Source organism: Prosopis cineraria, unplaced genomic scaffold (assembly GCF_029017545.1).
Source record: "Prosopis cineraria cultivar Desert tree isolate PC_DT_omini unplaced genomic scaffold, ASM2901754v1 PC2, whole genome shotgun sequence".
NCBI lineage: Eukaryota > Viridiplantae > Streptophyta > Magnoliopsida > Fabales > Fabaceae > Prosopis > Prosopis cineraria.
In genome coordinates, this window is record NW_026555333.1 from 11087193 (window position 1) to 11110399 (window position 23207).

The 23207-nt window shown below is 32.0% G+C and overlaps 1 protein-coding gene and 2 pseudogenes across 1 annotated transcript; 1 reads left to right on the forward strand and 2 right to left on the reverse strand.

Moving 5' to 3' along the window:
* Positions 1–3326: 3326 nt before the first annotated feature.
* Positions 3327–8034, reverse strand: LOC129302527 (LEAF RUST 10 DISEASE-RESISTANCE LOCUS RECEPTOR-LIKE PROTEIN KINASE-like 2.1; annotated as a pseudogene).
* A 1249-nt stretch (positions 8035–9283) lies between these two features.
* On the forward strand, positions 9284–10293 carry LOC129301858 (rust resistance kinase Lr10-like). Its single transcript, XM_054940470.1, has one exon. The coding sequence runs from the start codon at positions 9529–9531 to the stop codon at positions 10117–10119; it is 591 nt and encodes a 196-aa protein (XP_054796445.1). The 5' UTR covers positions 9284–9528; the 3' UTR covers positions 10120–10293.
* A 5130-nt stretch (positions 10294–15423) lies between these two features.
* Positions 15424–22529, reverse strand: LOC129302528 (glutamate synthase [NADH], amyloplastic-like; annotated as a pseudogene).
* Between the last annotated feature and the right edge of the window lie 678 nt (positions 22530–23207).

The following is a 23207-nucleotide window of genomic DNA, read 5'->3' on the forward strand; positions in this document are numbered from 1 at the left end:
TTTTTTAGGATGAGCTTTTCTTTTATGTTTATACTCGTGACATTTGTGCTTTTATTGAAAGTTTGGTATCATTGAAAGGGTTACTCATATAGAATTTTAACTAGCAGGCTGAGAAAAGTACTGTCAAATGAAACACTATTTTGACTAGGTGGAACTATCATAAGTCCCACGTCAAGGAGTCTCACAAGTTAAATAAAGTTTATAAATGTAAGAGGCTCTTTTATCTAGTTTTTTAAAATGTGCTCTCTTTTTAAATTTATACTCGTGACAAAAGGTTGTACATGTACATTAAATTTTTGTTCTTTCACTCCGATATCCAGATTAACCTCTTTAGCTTCGTGCAAATATTTGAAAAATGATATAAAATATTATTATATACTAATAAAAACACTGAGCATGTGAGATAAAAAAATGAGACATTAGATAGATATAAAGAATTTATAGGTGAAAAGGAGACATGATGAGAAAGAAATATAGGGCCTGTTTAAAAACCTGTTTTGAGAACAGTTTTATGTTCTTCAGAACAAGAGAACAAAAAAATCTGTTTGGTAATGTGTTTTCAAAAAGTGTTTTGAAAAACAAAAAAATAAAATATTGTTTTAGAGAATAGAAAAATGAAAACAACTTTTAGGTGTTTTATGATTATTGTTCTGGAGAATAAGAGAAAATAAAAAATACTTATTTTTATTATTTTTTATTCTCAAAACATGTTCTACAAAACAAAAGTTATTATAATAATAAAATAAAAATAATTTCAAATAGTCTCATAATTATTCAATGACAGTAAGGGGGGGAGAGAAGATTAACCGTGCCTTAAATTTATAAATAAAAAAGTTTCAAGCAAAGCAAAAAGCCTGAAACGACAATGGAGAAAGAAAGCAGAAATAGACCGCCTCGTATTCACATTTATTTCACAAAAAATATTCCAAAATAAGTTTATTAGTTATCTCTCACTAACTTTAGTTAACATGTATACTAATATTTACTGAATCGCTGAATTAATTAAATTAATTTCATATAACACTTAAAAATTTATTGTGTTTTCCTAATCCTTTGTGACATGGGTTGAAATTAATTGCTTTTTTTTTTGGGTTGAGTCATTGCAAACTTAATAATGAGAATGACAGATAAATCCCTCTAAAAAAAATAAAAAATAACAATTTGCACTTGCAAAATGTGATAACAATAGCGAGGTCCCAAGTAACTTCTTTAAGATTAAGTTTTGGTGTGAATTTACTTTAATATCAATTTGCAACTAATTTTATATGATTTACATGTTGGAATGTTTATAAATAGTTGTGGATTTGTATTAATTAATAAGTCCTAACAAATTGATCTTTATAATTTTGTGCAGATCGTGATAGATGGATCACACAAATGAGCCTATTGGGTAGAGGTCTAATCTATAGCTCTATAGCCATAAGTTATTTTCTGTCTCTTAATTGACTAAGTTAAGGATAATGTGAGATTTTATTATTTAATTAATTAAATCATTAAGGTAGTTATTGATGTGATTTATATAATGCAATCAATCGATAACTAACATATATGGCACTTTTCACAATCTCCATTATTTTTGCATTTTTTGAAAATTATGAGGGTCTAATAGGTTGTGAATTTGCCTACACTCAAGGTAATTGAGGAGTCATAAGCCATGGATTCTTCAGATACACATGTCAACTTCTTGTCTTATTTAAATTATATATACAGTGAGATACCAATTTCCAACATTACAAGTTTGATATAAGTAATCATGAGTTTAATTCTCCCAATGACTAGAACAATTTAGAAAGTTTAAACTCTCTGTCAATAATTTTCTTTAGTTAATAAAATTCAATTGATTTTACATGGTTCATAAGTTTGGTACAAGTATTTGCAAGTTGGGTTTCACCAATGACTAAACAATTTATAAAATCACAATTTTTATTAGTGAAATTCAATTAATTATATATTGCTTACAAGTTTGGCATAAGTATTTACAAGTTTGGCTTTATTAATGATTAAAACAATTTAGAAATCACAACTTTCTAAATTATAGAGAGATACTAAAGTAATTTTACAAAAAAAATTTAATCTCAAAGAAGTTCATTAAGACCTCACTGTTATTATCACATTTTGTTGGTCAAAATTGTCATCTTTGTATTTTAAAGTGATTTATTTGTCATTCTCCCAACTTAATAATTATATTTGCTAGATTTTATTTTCTGGGAAGAAATTCTGTGGACCTATATTAATTTTTGAAATGCCCATGCAATAAGAGTTGAACTTAGCCTTTTACCAAAACAAACAAAAAGAATTGAACTTAGCCCAATTCAAATTCTACTTCGCATTTGGGCTTTCGTTTCATTCAGCAAGATAAATTCTCGACTCTTGAGTCTTGACTCTCAATCTCGACAATCAAATTGAAATTTGCTGTTTGTAACAAATTAATCTCTAGATATACCAATACCTCATGGTTGTAAAACAAAATTTAGTTTTTTCAAATCCTAAAAGCATTGGAGTAATATGCACAGCAAGGTAATAATTCAAATATCATTATCATAAAAACACACTGATGATATTCTAAGTGAAAGACATTGAACAACATTGAGCTTCTCTCAACAAGTTCAAACTATTTCCAATGCTACCATTAGCTATTCTCTGGAACATCATCACTGGAATCAGTAGTGGAAGAATTTATGTAGTTACTAGATGTTGTTTGCCGGAGAGCTAAATTCATGTTCCTCTACAAGTTTGATCATCAAACACACAACAATGATCTTCAATTCCTGGCCTCGGCGTTGGGAGTATATGGAGTTGTGCATAAGAGGAAGCTCTAGTGATATTTTTGTTGCGGTTAAGCTTCTAAAAAGTTCATCAAAGAATGGGGAAGCCAAGCTCAAATTCAAGTAATGAAGACAAGGGGTCAGAGTCAAATTCATTCATAATGCATCTTAACATTGTTAACTTGGTTGGTTTCAGCATAGATGAGTTTAGGCTAGCTCTTTTGGTCACTGAATTTGCCAAATAGTTCATTTCAAAAGTTTAAATTTGACCCATCAAAAACTAATTTTTGAGGTCAGAGATGATTCAAGAAATAGCTTTGAGTTGGAGAAAGATAGCAAAGAAGCTTGAAATCATTGGACCGTGAGGTACTGATACCCTATGAAACATGAATCTTCCTTCGAAAGAAAGCTGTGTTTTGTCAAATGATGGAAGTAGATGCGATCATTTAACCATGCCACCTATTCCATTATTGAATCAAAATACTAATGATATTTTAAATGAAAGATGTTCAAGCAATACATAGTTGTTACAGGAAACGATTTAACATTTTGCCTCTCTGATCAATTCAAACTATTTTTGTTGTTAGGGCTGTTCTCTGGTACATCACCGTTGGCACCAATGGACGAAATTATGTAGTCACCAGATAATATTTGATCGGAGTTGAATTCATGTTCCTCTGCAGCAGTCTGATCTATAAGATACAATGATGGCTTTGGAGGCATCTCAAGGCTCTCAACTTTTGCTTCTAACAATTATATGACCTTGATCATAGACGGGCGATCAGTAGGTTTCAATTGTATACACCACCATGCTATTATGAACAGTTTCTTTGCTAAATCTTTTTCTTCATTAGTCAAATCTTCCATTTCTATGTCTTCCTTGTGAGTGAATTGATCGTACATCCATAAAGGAAAGTAACCGTTGCTTGTATGCTCAGTAGTGCGTGGATTTACATTCCTCCTTCTACTTGCCATTTCTATTAGGAGCATTCCAAAACTATAAACATCAGCCTTGTAGGAGACTCCTCCAATATTTTTATAATATATTTCAGGAGTCATATATCCTATAGTTCCTTTTATTGCAGTTAAAGTGACAATACTGTCATCAATAGGATATAGTTTGGCAAGGCCAAAATCTGATATTTTAGGACTAAAGCTATCATCAAGCAAAATATTATGAGGCTTGATATTAAAATGGAGAATCTTTTTCTAACAACCATGATGAAGATAAGCAATCCCACGAGCCATACCCAATGATATTTCGTACATCTTGTCATATCTTAACATTTCTTTTCCTTCTTTGGAGAAGATAAATTTATCAAGAGAACCATTCGACATAAATTCATAAACAAGAGCACGCTTTAAGCCCTCCATGCAAATCCAATAAGCCGGACCACATGAACATGGTGGATCCTTCCAATGGTTGGAACTTCGCTGATGAATTCTTGACCAATTGCTTTATATTCTTAACCTTTACCTTTCAATTTACCCAACATCTTAATAGCCGCATAGGGTCCACTCCTTAACTTGCCTTTGTATACAGTACCAAATCCTCCTTCACCCAACTTGTTTTTGAAACCTCTGGTCATCTTTTTAATTTCCTTGTAGGAGTATTTTATGGGCACGGGGTCACTATACTGTAAAAAGTCTTCAATATTTTCATATACAGACAAGTGTCTTTTTCTCCATTTGTGAATTAGCAGCACAATGAGAAATATCACTCCAAAGAGATACCTAACTCCCACTAATGATATTAGTCCAAACCATCTATAGTCAACCGGTCCAATTAAGTAAGGATGAAAGGGTACATCATCATTGATGTCCTGGAATATTGATGTTGAACGAAATGTTATTATGCAATAAATCCCTGTACAAATACAACAGCCAAACAATTAGGAGAAGCCGCCTTTACATTAACGTGTTTTAACAAATGTTATCATATTGATTTTTCTATTAATTTTTATCTTAAGAAAATGATGGATACCACTTAGTCATCTGTGCAATGTTTTTTCAAATAAGAATAAAACAGAAAAGGTTATTCTACCTTGTTTAACACTTAATAATAAAGAATATTACTTTTTATATTTGTAAAACACTATAAGTAAGATCTGATAAATATATAGTTACAATGCCCATTCCAGATTTGACTTGCAAAATGTTCTTTAAAACGAATAAATGGTCTTGTTATTAAAAAAAAGGAAAAAAATAATTATTTGTCATTATACTTTTAATGTGTGTTGGTATTAATTGCTATATTTTTATTTCGATTGTTCTAAGTCTGTAAAGTTTGATGTATTTGCAATGTTAATTTTTATCATCACTGATAGAGTTTAATTTGCTGATAAAATTATGATGTTTTTGTATAAGCAAAATAATTGCTAATCTTTTTGTCTGTTTGCCCTAATTGTGTATCTTCTTCCTTTTAAAGCTTTATTCATTGCACATTTAAGTATTCTAATTTAATTTCCTTCTTATTTTTTGTCTTTTACTCAATTTTATACAACTCATCATAATTTTAACAAGTTAATGCAAGAAATAACAGAGTTTATGCACTTGTTACTCAATATTAAGTCTTCATTGTCATAATTTATTATATATGGACTAACATTATAGATAGATAAAACTTAAGATTTGAAATAATGAAAAAAAAATATAAACTAATACCATAACACACTACCAAAAGTTATATATATATATATATATATAATGACGTGTATTTATGTGTCTGTGTGTGCAAACTGTTAGGGAAAACTTTTAGGATGCTTATTTATTTTGAATACAATGTTTGGACCAAACACATGCTTAGGGATCAATAAACTATCATACTATAACAAATTAAATATCTACTCCACAAGCATGCATGAATGTTTCGGTAAAGAAAAAAGGTAAGCGTTGTATCAAAAAGAAAGGAAAAGAAAAAAAAAGGTAAGCGTGTCAAGATCTTACCATTTAATATGTCAAACAGAATTGCTGCAAGGGAATTTCAAAATTTTGTTAAGTACATCAAAATAGGAATAAAGTTATGAAAGACATGCATAGCTTCATGTTAAAAAAAAAAAAGTAAACCAAGTACACTTTCATCCTTTTACTACTTTTCTGCCCTTGCTTGTTGAGAAGATCCTTGATTTTATTTTTATTAATTTTAAAACCTGTTTGAAATTCTAAAAATCTCCTTTCCCTCCCCCCACCTCACCAAACAAGGGGAGGGGAGGGGCCCTCCCAATTTAGGGGATGCCCCCCTCCCCTCTTCTTTCCCTCTCCCTCTTTCCTCACCTTCCTTCCCCTTCATTTCCCTCCTTTCCTTTTTTTTTTCCTTAAACCAAACAGAGTTTTAAAGAAGAAAGGCATAAATATGTGTTTTTTTTCATTTAATTTGTTTATTGAAGTTATATACATGTTGCCTCAAACTAATTTATTTTCATGCGTTTACCAAATTAATTAAAGATGAGTCCAAAAAGAATTACAGATAATGGTGATTGAAGTTTTAAATTTATTGGCCTTCCCTTCAACTTTTTTCCCCTTTATTTAACTGAGTGTTTTTTTTTAAATCTAGATGTTTCGTCACCAATGGAAAAAACATTTAAAAAAACCTCCGGTCACAACCACTTACATTCCATCTCACTTTTATAACTTGAACAATATTCTCTAGATGGCAAATTTGGATCTTCTACTTTGCACGTTTCTCTCAAGTTGTATTTGGTTGTTAGAAATAATGGGAATGAAATGAATTAAAAAAATAAAAAAATAAATTATTCTTTCTCCTTATTGATAAGTATGATAAAATTTAATAGTATATATAAAAATTGTGAGAATCATCACACTCTTCAAAAATCTCATGAATAATAACCCTCAATCTTATTAACTAAATTACCCTTCTCTTTTATAAATATAGTTCATCTATTTTCCTTTACATTTTAATTATTTTATTTTTATTTTTATTTTTTAATTTAATTTATTTTATTCTATTCTAATAACTAAACGAGATCTCATGTTTTTTCGATTCTAGTTTATAGCTATTAAATTGACATTTAATGGTTCAAATTTACTATAACTTTCTAAACAAAACTGCATAGAGAGTTTTGAAGGATAGTCCTTTTTAGCATTGAGTTAGCAGAAATCCTTGATAATTATAAACTTGGATTTGGTGAGTTACACTATCACTTTAAAAATGTGAGATTTAATATTTTCTAAATATTATACGATAATTTCTGACAGTATTGTGTTAAATCCAAATCACCGATTGAGTAAGCCTAGTTATTATTGGGCATTCACCGAATCCAAATTGGATAATTTATTGGATAATAATAAAAAAAGACTGAAAATAATTAACACGTCTCCGTCCGATTAATCATTATCATCAAAGAAGAATATCTAGAGGGGAGAATAAAGAGATAGAACATAACTAGCCTGTAAGGAAGAATCAAAGTTTGAATAAGTTACCTCGGGCATATCTGACGAACTTGATCAGTTTTCCTGAAAGGAAGTAAACAGGAATACGAGGCAAATGAAAATAAACACCATAGGTTTTGAAGTGTCGAATTAAAATAGCTAGCCATAAGGGGGCCCTTTTCTTATACGTACCGCACTGTTGGGTAGTGATGTAAACATAATGACAATAATGCGAGAACTGCCACAAAAGCTCAAATCCAAAGACTAGTGCACGCCGGTGGATATCCACGTAAGACCAGTCACCAGAATAATTGAACGACGTTAGTGTGGTGGTGATCACATGACACCCAATCTCCAAGCTTTGTATCGACATATTGGTCCCAACAAGTGCGTAAATAAGGGGATCTAAGCAGGGTGTGGTGTTCACGAGAATCAAATCGCTCACCGGAGTTTCACACTTGAAGTATATTACAGGAGCAAACGAATTTAGATCATAGTCGTCTCCTTGTGAATAGTAACAAAATCGATCTAGCCTATCGCCTTCTGGAAAAGGAAGACTGAAATTGTATTGGTAAAGGAAGTAGCGAGGGAGGAAGGAGCAGTCGAAATCGTCATAAAAGTTAGGATCCACCAATCAGATTGTGAAGTTGTGGTAGTTGATGGACTTGACGTAGAATTCACCAGAGAACAAGCGTAAGACAGCCACCTTGTCGTCCTTACATTCTAACTCGTAGTGCTCGTCGCCGCAGGAGTCGGGGTCCCCTCTCAGATGAAACGGGTAGTTGATGTTACTAATGTTGCCGCACGATGATACACAATCTGCCCCATCAATATCGGGGATCATATGAAGCACACTAGTCATCAGCACCAGACCCGCCATTATACTCCTTCCCCTGCTCGATGCAAAGCTACTCACCAACATTATTACAGACTAGAAGGTCTGCATCAGCACCCCTCTTTCCCGAGCCACCACTTAAGCATCATAATATATGGGAAAGGATTTTTACAAGACATAGGAAAATTTACTTTATTAGTCCTGCATAGTTTCACCTAAGGTAGCCCCCTTTTTTTACATAGATAATATTATGTCCTGTTTCACTTCTAATATATATATATACATATATATTTTTTCTAAATTAGGAAATTTTTTATAACTTATTATTTATCGCAACGCATTAGTATTACAAATTAACGACACAATCTCAAATCCATAACTCACACCATACTCTGCACGCCCGAAAACAGAAAGCGTCGATCGTGAGAAATTGAGTTGGCCTCAACGCTCTGGGAAGATGCTCAATTCTAGACCCTGCTGTTTGTGGACCTTAGTATTGCTCTTGCTTAACCATATCGGGTAGTGCCAACAACACTGCAAGGAATTAAGGTGTAGAGTGTCGTTAGATTCCCCTTTCGACTCAAAGATAAGCAGCCCGTTCAGTGCGACTATCCTGGCTTTGATCTCACTTGCTCTCACCACCACCACCTCATGCTTTAATTTCCCACAACGTCAGGTCCCGTCAACCTCTTCATCAAACATATTGATTACCAATCCCAACAACTTCAAGTATATGATCCTCAAAATTGCCTTCTGGCCCTGTTGCCAAAACTCTATAACTCAACTATATCACCGTTCAAATTGGAGTCACCCTTCAATTTTGACTCAACGGAACGTTTCCAAGACATTACTTTCCTCAATTGCTCTTCAGTAGACCATCAGTACCTCAAAGGTTTCTCCACTAGATATCTCTATCAAGACATGTTCTCTTACCCCATCTATGATAGTAGGTCTGATGACTCTTTCGTTGACGAGGACCTACTATTTTGTATGAAGATGATCGATATAATTTTGCCAGATCTGTAGCTTGATAACATACAGTAAAATGTTTTGTTCTTTAGTTGGTTGAAACTAAATTGTACTAGATGTGAAATGAGGGGACAAATATGTCAATTGGCGAAGAATAATGGCATGGAAGATGATGTTGAATGTCATGACCATGATCCCAAGATATCTAGATCAACTATTAAACTAGTTGCAGGTGAAAAATGTTCACTCATTCCTCTTTTCTTCTCTATATTGGGCTGGATATTTAAATTATAGAATGTTCAATCCTTTGCAGGTCTAACCTCGAGTTCAGTTGTGCTGCTTTTGGTGCTTCTTATACTCTATCAGTTTTACAGAAATTTGAGATTGAAAGGAGAAGATTGTGCGAGACTTCGAAAGTTTTTGGATGATTATCGATTACTCAAACCTACTAGATTCACTTTTGTTGATCTTAATCGAATCATATGTGGTTTTAAATATAAGTTAGGTGAAGGTGCTCATGGAAAAGTGTTCAAATGAAAGCTTTTCGATGAAATTTTGGTAGCTGTGAAGATGCTCAATAACTCAAAGGAGGATGATGGGAAAGAGTTCATGAATGAAATAGGAGTTATAGGTAAAATCCACCATGTCAACGTGGTTCGCTTACTGGGCTTCTGTGCTGATGGATTTTGCCGTGCTCTTGTTTATGACTACTTTCCAAGTGGCTCCTTACAAAACTTCATATCTGCTCCAAATGACTATGGCTCATTCCTTGGCTGGCAAAAGCTGCACAAAATTGCTATTGGTCTAGCTAAAGGGATTGAGTATCTTCATCAAGGTTGTGATTATCAAATTCTTCACTTTGATATTAATCCTCATAATGTATTATTAGCTGAAAACTTCATTCCAAAAATCTCTGATTTTGGTTTAGCCAAGTTATATCTAAAAAATCAAAATACAATGTCCATAACAGCAATAAAGGGAACTTTAGGTTACTTTGCACCAGAAGTTTTTTCTAGAAATTTTGGAAATGTATCCTACAAGTCAGATATTTATAGTTTTAGAATATTGTTGATAGAAGTAGTAAGAGGGAGAAAAAATATAGACATGGTGCAAGAACATTTTCAAGTTTTATACCCAGAATGGATTCATAGTTTAGTATAAGGAAGAGATGTGTGTATCCCGATAGAAAATGAAGAAGATATTAGCATAGCAAAGGGTTTGGCTATTGTAGGACTTTGGTGCATTCAGTGGTATCTAATTAATCGTCCATCCATGAGACATGTGGTGCAAATGTTGGAAGGAGATGAAGATAAGTTAAAAGTCCCCCCTACTCCTTTTGACTCCTCTTCCATTAATGGAACTATGACAATTCCTGCAAGACAATTGAATTTAGAGTTGGAAATGATTCAAGAATTGGAGTGATTAAGTGTATCTTTAATTTGGGTTTCCAAATGTACCAATGTTTGTATTGATATTAAGTGATTAAAAAATAAATTAAGCGTTGTTGTAAAAGAATGTTACATGTCTGCTACGCAAATCGCCCTTCTAGCTCCAATTTGTTTTCAATAAAATCATTTTGTTTGGAATGATGAGTGAGGCATGTGGGAATTGTATTTCTTTGTCTCACATATATGGATGAAGTGCTTGAAATAAAATAATACTTTGTCATATAAATGAATCCCTTACGAGAACATATATTATTCTGTACCCAAAATAGATTGTAAAAATTCATGGAATTATACAAGGATAATTAAAGTTACTTTTAATTATCTCATTGGAATCAAGGAGATGTAATTAAATGCATTATTTTAAAATGTTTTCTCTCTGAAGTCTTTTAATTTACTCATAAAAAATTGTAAAAAGATAAAATTAAAAAATAATTAATCATTGCTCTTTTTATGCAAAATGACTTATTGGTAAATGCATGGATAAGATATAATTAGACTTACTTATTTTTTAGATATTTAGAATTATTGTATTAGGATTATTTGAATAGGAATATTTAGAAAAAAATCATTAAATTAATTAGAATTTAATTATATTTTCTCATCTTTATCTTTCTTAGAATTATTTTAAATTTTATTCAATAAAATAGGATATCTAGGCCGTCTAGATTGTAGTTGTTACCTCTTAAAAAATTGGATTTGGGTTTGAATTATTATTTCATATTTCTAAAGTTCTATAAATAATCCTAGGATTAATCATTAATTGTAGTCAAGTTAATAATTAAATAGAGAATTCCGTTCTTGAGCTCCTCACTCATTTTCTCTCATTCTTCCTCCTTCTCTCTCTACCCTTCCTCAATTCTTTAGAAGGTGATACTTATTCATAAGATTAGAAGAATAAAAATGGTAAATATTATATTTAAGAAGATCAATCATATACATGCATTAAAAGTTCAAACTAGGCTTATGAGAAGATGCAATTGCACTTGTGAAATGTTTGTTTTTGATCAATTTGTTTTACTTGCTGTTTTCTAAAACCAACCTTCATCATAATAATGCAACTATAATGTCATCACACCTCCCTCCCTCCCTCCCTCCCCGTCTTGCCAAAACATCATCACGTGATCACTTCTACACTTGAATCCTTGTAATTTTGTCCCTTTAGATGTTTCTCATGCATTAATTGATAAGGAAACGCTTGACCAATAACAATCAAGAGTACAACTGCGTCTGATTGGCTAATTAGACAAATTAAATTTCTCTCTTGACTTTTTTGATCCCTTAGGGTTTGGCGTCCTAGGCTAATTAGACAAATTAAATTTCTCTCTTGACTTTTTCAATCCCTTAGGGTTTGGCGTCCTCGGCAATTTAAGGTTTGTTTGGCAATATTGCTCATTTGATAGTAGCCTAAAAGTATAACTGTATCTTAACTTGTAAAAAGTAGGTCGCACTAGTTATATTTAATGAATATTCAAATGTCAGGAGTAATATTGTTCTAATTTAATTAATTTAGGGACAATATTATTATGATGAGTAGTTAAAGGACAACATTTTCATGATGAGTAATTTAAGAATAATATTGTTCCTCTGAGAATAATTTAAAAATAAAATTACGTCTTAATCCCAATAAATATTTGATATTGATTCGTCCTGTTAGACGTGTCTCGCTCCGATGTTGTGGACAACTAAATTGCGGTCTAGCTAGCCTTAAGGGAGAATGTCTGCTAAGTCAAAGATATTAAAATGACTTGGAATATTTGGGGTTAGAAAGATTTTACCACTGATTTGTTGACGCGTATGGCAAGCTGCATGTTACCAATTTGTGTAAGAAATATTTCAAACGCATTAATTGATGGGGCCTGGTCTCATTAATTCATTAGACGAAATTTCTCTCTTGACCCTTTCCTTTAGGTTCGATGTCCCACGCAATTCAATTCTTTGCGCATATAATACGCAAACAACAAAAATAAAGTATTGACTCTTGACTTATCGATTTTGGAAGACGTGTGGCAGTTCATACTGTTAGTTTCTTGCAACCCTACGTGTGGCAGTTCATATATCGATTAATAATGTGTTGATAAGTTGATGACGATAATAAATATGCGTTTGGTCAGAACATTCGATGAACTTCCAGATTTTTTAAGATTTTATATTTATCATAAAAATTGTAAAATTTTAATAAATTTTTATTATTTAAACAATATAAATTTAATTTGAATGGTCTAATTTAATATTAAATTTTTTTATAATTTTTATAAATTAACTATTAAGATGTATTATGGATAGTATAGATTTAAGATAAATGTTTTAAAAAATTTTATTTTAAAAAATATGATTTTTAAAAATAAAAATAAAGATAATTTTCAAACTGACACTTTAAAGAAATTCAGACCATCCAAGATATATCTGGATAGTCAATTTATAAAAAAATAAAAATATTTAATATTTAATATTAAATTATATCATCCACATTAAATCTGCATTGTCCAGATTGATGATAAAATAAATTTATTATTAATTTTATTTATTTATAATTTTTATTTTAACAAATATAAAAATAAAACTTATAAATCTGGACCGTTCAAATTAAGACAGATTAAAATCTAGACAGTTTAGATTGCTCATCATGTGCACCGAAAATGGACTCCAAAAAATATTTGGAACTGATTGGTTTTGAAAGACACAGGACGGTGGTGGCTAGTTTTTCTTTAGGTTAAAAGGACAATTTAATCCATAAATTATAAGTTTAGTATTATTTGAAATTTTAAACTCTTTTTCTATATACTGTTTCCACTCAATGTTTAGAAACACATAATATCTTTGGCCAAAAAAAAGAAGAAGAGACACGTAACATCATTTCTATTATTAATAAAAAAAATTTTGACTATTAATTAGCCAAAAAATTATAAAAAAAGAACATAAAATATTATAAAAAATGACTCAAAAAATTATAAATAAATATCATATAACAAATTTATAATTTCCCGAGGATGACTTTCGTCACTCATTTCAATCATTTCCTCTCCATAACAAAAGGAAAGAAAGGTATGTCTTTTTTGGCCAACTGAAATTCAACGAAAGAAAGATATTAACATTAAAAAAAAAAACAAACAATAAAGAAATATTGAAACTCCAATAGGCAAGACTTATGAGAGATCTTTCACATATAGAGTCTGACTCAAACACAGACACACTGGGACGATTAAGGTGATGCCACACAAATAGATTACAAAGATTAAGCAAATGAGCTAAATTAATTAGTTATAATTAACATGTACAAAATTTGTGATACTTTTTCATAACTATACTGACAATTAATGGATTGTATTTATTAGTTTCTTCTATTAAGTGAAAATAATGGAGCATTAACTATGGATATTCTGAAAAATATTAATATGACAAGAAAAAGTAAATAAAGTCATACATTGAGCATCAAAACAAAATTCTCAAGAGAGGTTTTTTTTTGGGCCCCCTCTGGGAATTCTGTAGGCCACAATCAATTTTTTTTCCGAAGTGCCCATTCATAGCTAGGCAATAAACCTGGCCCCCAATTCATAGCTAGGCAATAAACTTGGCCCAATTCATAGCTAGGCAGTTAAGCAGATGGCTTCGTAACCTCAATTTTAGAAAATAGAAACGACAAACTTAAGACATGTTAATACTTAATAGGCTCGATCTCTTTTCCAGAGGATAATATGGGGCCGATGATCTATTCGACTCCCTCCGTTTTCTATTTACAGAAAAAACTGTCATTTTAATTTGTTTTTGTATTTAAGCAAAATTATATTTTTTAATAAGCATTTATTATAATTTTTCAAAGTACTCCTTATAATTTTATCAGTCACAATTATAACAAATAATAAATGAAAGGTTGATTAACACAACTAATAAAGGGTATTATACTTCAATTCTTTTGCTTTCAAACACAATTAATATATTGAATTAATTTTCTTAGACTATATAGTACTTTTTTTTTCTCCATAAAAAAAGAAGGGAGTATCATGCAAACAATGTAGGGAGAATCACGCCACAAGCCCAAAAAAAAAGAGGAAATTGCACTGCAAGCTTAAGAAATTATGATAATGTACTATAAGCCCAATGGCCCTTATTGCAATTTTTTTTGAGGGCAAAAGTACAATTTTGCCCTTAATCAAAATGAAAAAAATGAACAAAGTGGTGGAATAATCAACTTGACATGCATGGACATTCAATTGAGAATTTATGAATATCGTGTTTTGCATTAATGAACATTGTGTTATATATAGTCTGCGTAATTTTTATATTTTATTAAACCTACTGATCAACTTGACACGCATAAACATTCAGTTGAGAATGCATGAACATTGTATTGAAAATTTATGAATATTATGTTGTGCATTCATGAATATTGTGTTGTACATACTTTATGTGACTATTTTAATTAGTGTACAGATCAACTAGACATGCATGGACATTTTGTGTTGAGAATGTATGAACATCATATTGTGCATTCATGGACATTGTGTTGTACATTATTTGCATAACTTGTACATTTTATTAAACCTACTGATCAACTTGACAAGCACAAACATTCGGTTGAGAATGCATAAATATCATATTATGCATCAATGGACGTTGTGTTGTACATTATTTACGTAACTTGTATATTTTATTAAACTTACTAATCAATTGGACATGTATAGATATTGTGTTGAAAATTCATGAACATCATGTTGCGTTTCATGGTTGAGGGTTTCATGCAGATTCTGAGTTTTCAAATCACGTAAGAAAAAACTATACTTTCACTCTCAAAAAAAAAATTGCAACAAGAGCCCTTGAGCCTGCAGTACCTTATTAGAATTTATTATGCCTAAAGTGCAATTTTCTATCTTTTTAAGGCTTGCAATGCGATTCTCCTAACAATAAAATGGAAACTGTACATTACATAAACTCACAAAAGAACTAGCTTTTTGGTATGAAAAATTACACCTTACATGACAAATCGGATTCTGTATGCAATAACCTTACAACCCCAAAATGATCAAAATATACCATTGCTTGAACGAAATTCCAACCTTTCTTGTACCCCTTTTGGCTACTAAAATTGCTAAGGTATGGCAATTAAACCATTGCTGAATCTTTATCATCTTTTTCACATTATGCAATTCCCTTTGGTACTGTCTGATATGGAAAAATAACATCTTTTAAGTCATTATAGTACTTTTATTGCTGCTTCACGCCTCTTGGTAAGGCCATCTTTTTGCCTCCTAAGAAGTTCCTCTTCGCACCCACTAATATTGTTGAGTTCCATGTCATCTGTGAGGTACTTGTTTACCTGTTTGGCAACCTGCTGTCCTTTTAAGATTGCTAAGACCATAAGGGATTGACTGCATCGACAATCCCTTGCTGCAAATACACCATCAACACTTGTTGAAAAGCAGTTGTAGTCTGCCTTGAAATTTGACCTATTGTCTCGTTCCAAGCCTATCTTCTCTACGATTGCCTATACAAGCAAAGTAGCAAGTTAGGAAGCGATCAACTCCCTCTAGAACATGATTACTATAAAGTATATTTGTAGGTTGTAACTAATTTTTGGTGAACTTTATTCATGACACATTTTTCTTGACTTTACCCACCATCAAGAAAATAACCAAATCCACTAGTTTAGTTACTTCAAACATGTTAAGAAAAAGCTATTGTGAGCTTATCGGCTTAGGGTCGAGGAACCCCATTACCAGTAAGACCAAATTAGCCTCAATAATCTCCTTAGAGCCTTAAACTTCATTGAATTGGAACTTGCCAGTTTCATCCTTGTCCTAGTGTACATGTACCACTTCAAGCCCTTTCACATTTCTATTCTTATCTCCCACAAACCGCTTAGTTAATACCTCATAAGATCTGAGATCTTTACTAAATTTTGCCATAGCTTCTTGGTACCCATAATCTACACGTAATATGTGAGGCCACGACATCCATAAATACATGGTGGTGGTTAAACAAAAAAATCATTTGCAATTACCAAGAAAAAATGATAGTTCTTTAGTCATTTAGTTTCAATTTAACAAGCTAAATCACTAAAAGTAGTTATAACTACTAGTAAATGGTAAGGGTAATAGATCTCATGCATTAAATGCTAAGGAGAAACATGGAACGGCTACAAAAGCACTACTAATAGTAATAACATATGGAGAAGGATGACCTATGGCCAAGGATTTCCTGAGGCCCTAATTTGCGGTGGCTCGAAAGAAGTTCTAAATTTACAATACTGCTACAACAATAATGGATGGATGTCCCTATACAATCTGTGCCAATGTCACCCCCACCAATGACCACAGCTTTCTTGCCCTGGGCAGAAATGTAGTTACCATCTTGTAGATTGCTATCAAGCAAGCTTTTAGTATTTGAATGAAGAAACTCTATGGCAAAATGAACACCAGACAGCTCCTGTCCTTGTACAAGAAGATCCCTGCATAAATAATGACATCCTTTGAAGCTTTATTCTATAACTATTTTGATTCTATAACTATTTTGATTATGTGATACTTATATTGCAAGAAAGTTTAAACTTGAAGGATAAAATAAAATATGAGATTCCTTCCTCTCTCTAACCTTAGTTTTGTGCTCCTACAGCCAGAACAATAGCATTATTTTCCTTTTGAAGATGATCAAGGGAGTATAAAGGATCATGTCCAACATCAGCATTCACCATAAAATTAACTCCTTCTGCAGCCATAAGGTTAACCCACTGTTGAACTATATCAACTTTGTTAGTTTTCATGTTTGGAACCCTATACATCATAAGTCCTTCAATCCTCTTAGCCCTCTCACATATAGTTACTATATGGCTCATTTTATTTATCTAATCAGTAGCGGCCAAGCCTACTGGTCCACTCCTAATAATGGCAACACTTTTCCTATTTCAATAAAGATATTTAACAGTTTAGTGATAAAAATTGACCACTTCTTGATACAAAGATAGTGCTTGTTTGGTTGAAATGAACACTAAAAAAAACAAAAAAAACAAAACTTTATATAAAAGGCATATAAAAGTCATACCCTGTCTCCTTTAATGGAAGTTGAGGCACTATCCAACCCTCCTCAAAAGCCTTATTTATAATAGCACATTCAATGCTTTTGATAGAAATAGGATTCTCAATAATACCAAGGAGATAAGAACCTTTACATGGTGCCAGGTGTAATATTTCAATTTAAACTTTTAATAGTTAATTTAGATTAATAAAAATTTTGGAAAATATTTAGAGGTAAGTAAATTAGTAGGAGTTAATTATTAGATCCAACTTAGGAAATAATTCTAAGTTAAGATTTTAAAAAATATTATTATTATTATTATTATTATTATTATTATTATTATTATGAAAGAAGAAAAAGATATATATATATATATATAGAGGAATTAAAAAAAAATAGAAAAAATGGGGAGGTGGATGTTTTGTCACACAGGTACAATGTATATATATATATTAATAAAAAAAAGGAAAAGGGAAGGGGTAGATCACACATAATATATGCGCGCGCGTGCGCACACACACACATTAAAAAAAAGAAATGAAGGTAAACAAAAAAGGTTGTGGGACCCACACCTTTTTAAATATCTCCAACCTTTCTCCTTTTCTCATTCCTTCCGTCCAGCCTTTTCTTTTTTCTTGCGCATGAGAGTAGAGATGAAATAACACAAGTCATCGGCAAGAAGGGATCTAAGTTTTAAAGGTTTGGTTCCTAATAGGATATTTAAGGTGTGATTTTAAGCTTTTTAAAATTATTTAAGTGTTCTAAATTTTTTTCTTAGCCATCCTTAGTAGAGTTATTTTATTAGTTTCAATAATTGAAACTAATATTTATAAATAATATGTTATTTGTAGATTGTGTTGTTGGTGAAGATTGTTATGGGAGAAAAATTGTGAGAAATAATTTATTGAAAAAGTCACAATGTAACCATGCTTTTAATTTATGATTAGTATTGCTTCATGTTAATGGGTGATTAATGAGAAAATTATGAAGTATTGTTGAGAAATTACCTTGTTATGTTTATGGACAAATTGTGAAATTGTGGATATGTATTTTGAAGTATTTTTGCCAAGTGGGATGTCACATTGTAATATTGTTGAAAATGAAAAAAATTACAATATTGTATAATTATACAATATTGTTATGAATTTGTTTGATTATTGTGGGAGGTGTTGGGAGACTTGTTGTTGTTGTATTTATGTGCCACGTGGTACACCCTTATTAAAGCCCAATAGGTGGCTTGTAAGGGCTTAGGCTAATTTACATTTAGTCAGATAATTTACTACCGAGTGAGGGTTACGGCTTAAGGTTAATGGAGGGAGATAAGGATGGTTGTTTGTTATACATTGTAATATTTCTTGTATTTTTGTTAGAATTGTATGACTGTTGTTTCCCCACTTAGCAAGCACACATTTAACTGTTTGTATACTTTATCATAAATTGGCATTGGTTACTGAGATTTTTAAGTCTCATTATGTGGTTAATAATTTTTAGGAGAAGAGCCACGAATGGTGCGTGGAGGAGTCCCTGAGACTTAGTGGCATAGATTCACTATCTCTTTTGGATATTTAATTTATGATTTTTAATGTGTTATATTGCTAATACTAGGGCTTTTATTTATTGATAATTTTATGAATGTAATGATGTAATCATGCATTTCAAACTATTTCTACTTTTGGTATACTTTGGATGGCTATAACTTTGATCTTTGATTTGTTTTGGATGGTTTGAAATGGCATGATTATGAGGCCAAATAATTGGCTTGTTTTGGAAATTAATTAAATTGTCTACTTTAGTTATTGATTTATGGTTTGTATTTATTGGAAGTATAAAGATGAAAAATGTGATTTTAGCCTAATGGCATGTAGGAAGTAAAAATTTATCTGAGATGTTATATTGTGCAAGCTTAAACCAATTATAAAATATTTTATATTGCATTTATTGATATAAGATGTGTTGGGTAGCTGTAACCCAACTATGATTGTAAATGTGTATTAGTTGTATGAAATTGTTTTGTATTATTTGAAAAGGGATTTAATCTTTTCTACCATGGTAGTTAATTCAAAAGGCAAAATATTTTATAAGGCTATATTTTATCGTTTCTTACTATGGTAGTGTTTTAAATTATAGCATTGTTTTAAAAAAAAATAGGATAAGTTAACTTCTGTTTACCATGGTAGACACTTTTCTACCATGATTGAGTTAAATTATTTTCTTTTAAAAAAAATTTAGGATGTTACAACGGGCATACCCGACCAGTAAACTTAGGAAAGTTGTTTATCTCAAGAAGACGATCTAATGCTTCCCACTATCTATTTTGGTACACTAACTCGTTAAATTCAAGTATCTCGTTCCCTAGAGCACATCTAGAATTTTCCTAAAATTTTAATGCAAAAAATGTATATTTAGCTAAAAAACTTCACAAAATAAGAAAAAGAGAAGTTATTAAGCAATGCCTACCTGATGACAGAAGGGAGTACCATAGTCTATGCAACAAGCAGACTGAGTCTTCAAAAGTGGTCCAGGCTTTACCTGTACCATCATTTCTTTCTAATTACTCATGTGAACCTTAGGATCCCTGCATTGAACACCCTCACATTCATAAGCAATAAAACCCTATGTTTAATGACATTAACAACTTGATTAGGCCTCTTGTATGCTTTAGCCTGATCAACCTTCTGCGCATTTAAAACATATTAGCCAACTAAAACACATACTAAATAATAGAGGTTTTAATATCTTTCAAGTACTCTAAGATAAAGTTTCAACAATAACGAAACAAAATATATTGACCTTAGACCTAACAAAGATAGTTAGGGTCCATGATATTATATATCCAGCAGAAGGTTCATAATGTTCAAAATTAACATTATCTCTTATATAGCCTCAACTCCATTATTTAAGCTAACATCATAAAAAGGATTGAGTTTTTTTTAAATAAATAAATAAATTTCCTGCTACTATTTAAGAAAACTTAGCCAAAAGAATAAGAAATAGATTGATGTGAAGGCAACTAGAGTTATCATCGAAGGCACAAGATTCATATTTACTTTTTTATATATTTAAAAAAAGCAACTAGTTTCTCTAAGCACAAAGTAAAATTTACCAGACTTGGTTTCTCATTCAAAGATGAAACAACCAGTTTCTTTGGCTCTTGAAATGCATCTTGATCTTCCCTTTTTGCTTTATCCAGCTCCTCAACAACTTTGGCAGCAAGCTCCACAACTATTTTAGAGGTTGTATCAACCTTCATACTAGCAAGAACATGTTTATACTCCCTGGTGAACACCTTGATAAATTTAGAAAGAAGAGTCTCAAAGTTGCTAAGTACCTCTTTGGCAAGAAGAATATTTATGTGATGTTGATGCTGTTGTATCAATACTCTAAGAGTAATAACACACTCCTCCTCTTCAACCTTATCTAAATCTACAAGCTCATGGTTGCCATCTAGATTGAAATTTGCCATCAACATCAAGAACATACGTAATACCTCCACTTATACTTGCAGTAAAGTTTCTCCCAGTTTTCCTAAGCATAACAACAATCCCACCAATCATGTACTCATACCCATGATTGTCAATACCTTCTACAATTGTCTTTGCCCCCAAATTTCGTACATAAAATCTTTTTGCTGCCACCCCATTAAATATGTCTCCCCACTTATAGCCCCATACAGTGCTACATTACCAATTACAATGTTTTCCTTAGGGTCAAAATTGCTTTCCTTGGGAGGATATACTATAATGTTACCACTAGATAATCCTTTACCAATATAGTCATTACCGTCACCTTCAAGTTCCATAATAATGCCAGGACATAGGAAAGCACTAAAGCTCTAGCCAGCACTTCCAATGAATCTGATATGGAAGGTGTCAGTTGGAATACCAGCTAAACAATATCGTTTAGTCACTTCATATCTAAGCATAGTTCCCACAAATGCAATTTACATTACAGATTAGAGTTTCAATGTACACGGGGAGACACTTGACCAAAGCAGCCTCAGAAAGACTAATAAGCTTATTGTCCAAGGCTAAGTCCAAATTATGACCTTGTTTTTGAACACAATACTGAGTAGCTTCAGGCCGTAGTTCAAATGCAGGTCTAAGCAGTAGAGAGAGATTGAGGTTTTTCAGCTTCTTATTGCTCTTAATCACATCTTTATCAACTTCAAGCATGTCTAAACAAACAATTATCTCATTAACACTCTAAAACCTAAGCTGTGTCATAATTTCTCTCATCTCTTTTGCCACCATGAAAAAGAAGTTAATAACATGCTTAAGTTCTCCAACAAACTTCTCTCTAAGTACTAGATCTTGGGTAACTATACTAACAGGACAGGTGTTCTTATGGCACTTCCGCATCATAATGCAGCCAAATGTGACGAGTGGAGCTATACTAAACCCAAACTCTTCTACGCCAAGAAGTGCAACAATGGCCATATCCCTTCTGTTTTGAGCTACCCGTCAGTTTGAAGAACTGTGCAACCACGTAGGTCATTAGCAACTAAAGTCTGGTGGGTCTCAGCTGAGCCAAGTTCCTAAGGGAGTCTAGCATTCTTTATGCCAATCCATTTGGATGCCCCTATACCTCCATCATGACTCGAGATCAAGACATGGTCAGCATGTCTTTTAACAACTCCATTAGTAACTACGCCTACTCCAGCCTCAGACACTAATTCATACTTATGCGAGCATTTGGGTTGGCATTCTACATATTAATAATAAAGAATTAAATGTAGAGCACTTTAAGAAAATTCAACCAGAGCCCCTTATTATAAAAGAGTAAAAGCTACAATATATAGACAAACCTTCAGATCATGAATTAACTGGGCAAGGTCTTTAATGGAGTATATATCATGATGGGGTGGTGGATTGATAAGCCCTACTCTAGCAGTTGAATTTCTTGTGATAGTATTGTCTCCTATAACCTTGTGACCAGGAAGTTCATCTCCTTTACCAAGTCTTACTCCCTATGGACATAAAAGAAAATGTTGATATTCTTCATTAAGAGAAAAACTTTGCCTCTATTTAACCTTATAAAGGGTCATATATAGGTGTATTAACTAGAGAAATGGCTAATGAGCACTAAGAGATGCCCCACAGTTACAACATCATCTATCATGACTATAAATACACAAGAAAGAGTTTTCCATAAACACCTAAATCATCTTATTTAGATAACAGATAAAGAAATAGGGCATGTTGAAAGTTGTTCAGATTCTACTGTCAAATGATAGCATAATTGTTGTCATGAGCGTGCAACACGCAGTGACGCATATTACACGAGTTGCGGTGCATTACTCTGTTTTCAACACTTTTCAAAATCTTCAATTGTTTCCAACTCTTTTTCATTCTTCTAGGGTATTTCTTGCTTTCATAACACCATTTTACTCTGGTTATAAGTTAATAAATGTTTTCTAAGGTATTTTAAACTATGAAAACTTGAGATCTTGTTATTTCAAATTACAAACTCGGTAATCTCTTTATGGATTAATCCTTTAATTACCATGATTTTTAAAGTTTTAATTGTGTTTAGTAAAGAAGGATTTTACATTCATACTCTCGTAGATGCAAATCGTCTTCATGTCCTCCGTGCCTTTCCATGACGTGGGTGACTCTCCTCCTCCAAGTTCTCCGCAACATTGTCTAAGCCTCTCTACAACCAAGTGAACTAAGTTCTTCCAACTTTCACTTCCACTTCAATGGAAGTTTCATTTTTCTAATAGGTAAGCTTGCAAGTTGCAAACTCCCAAGACATCTATATCTTCTTTCATAAATCTAGCTTAATTGTGACATGGTT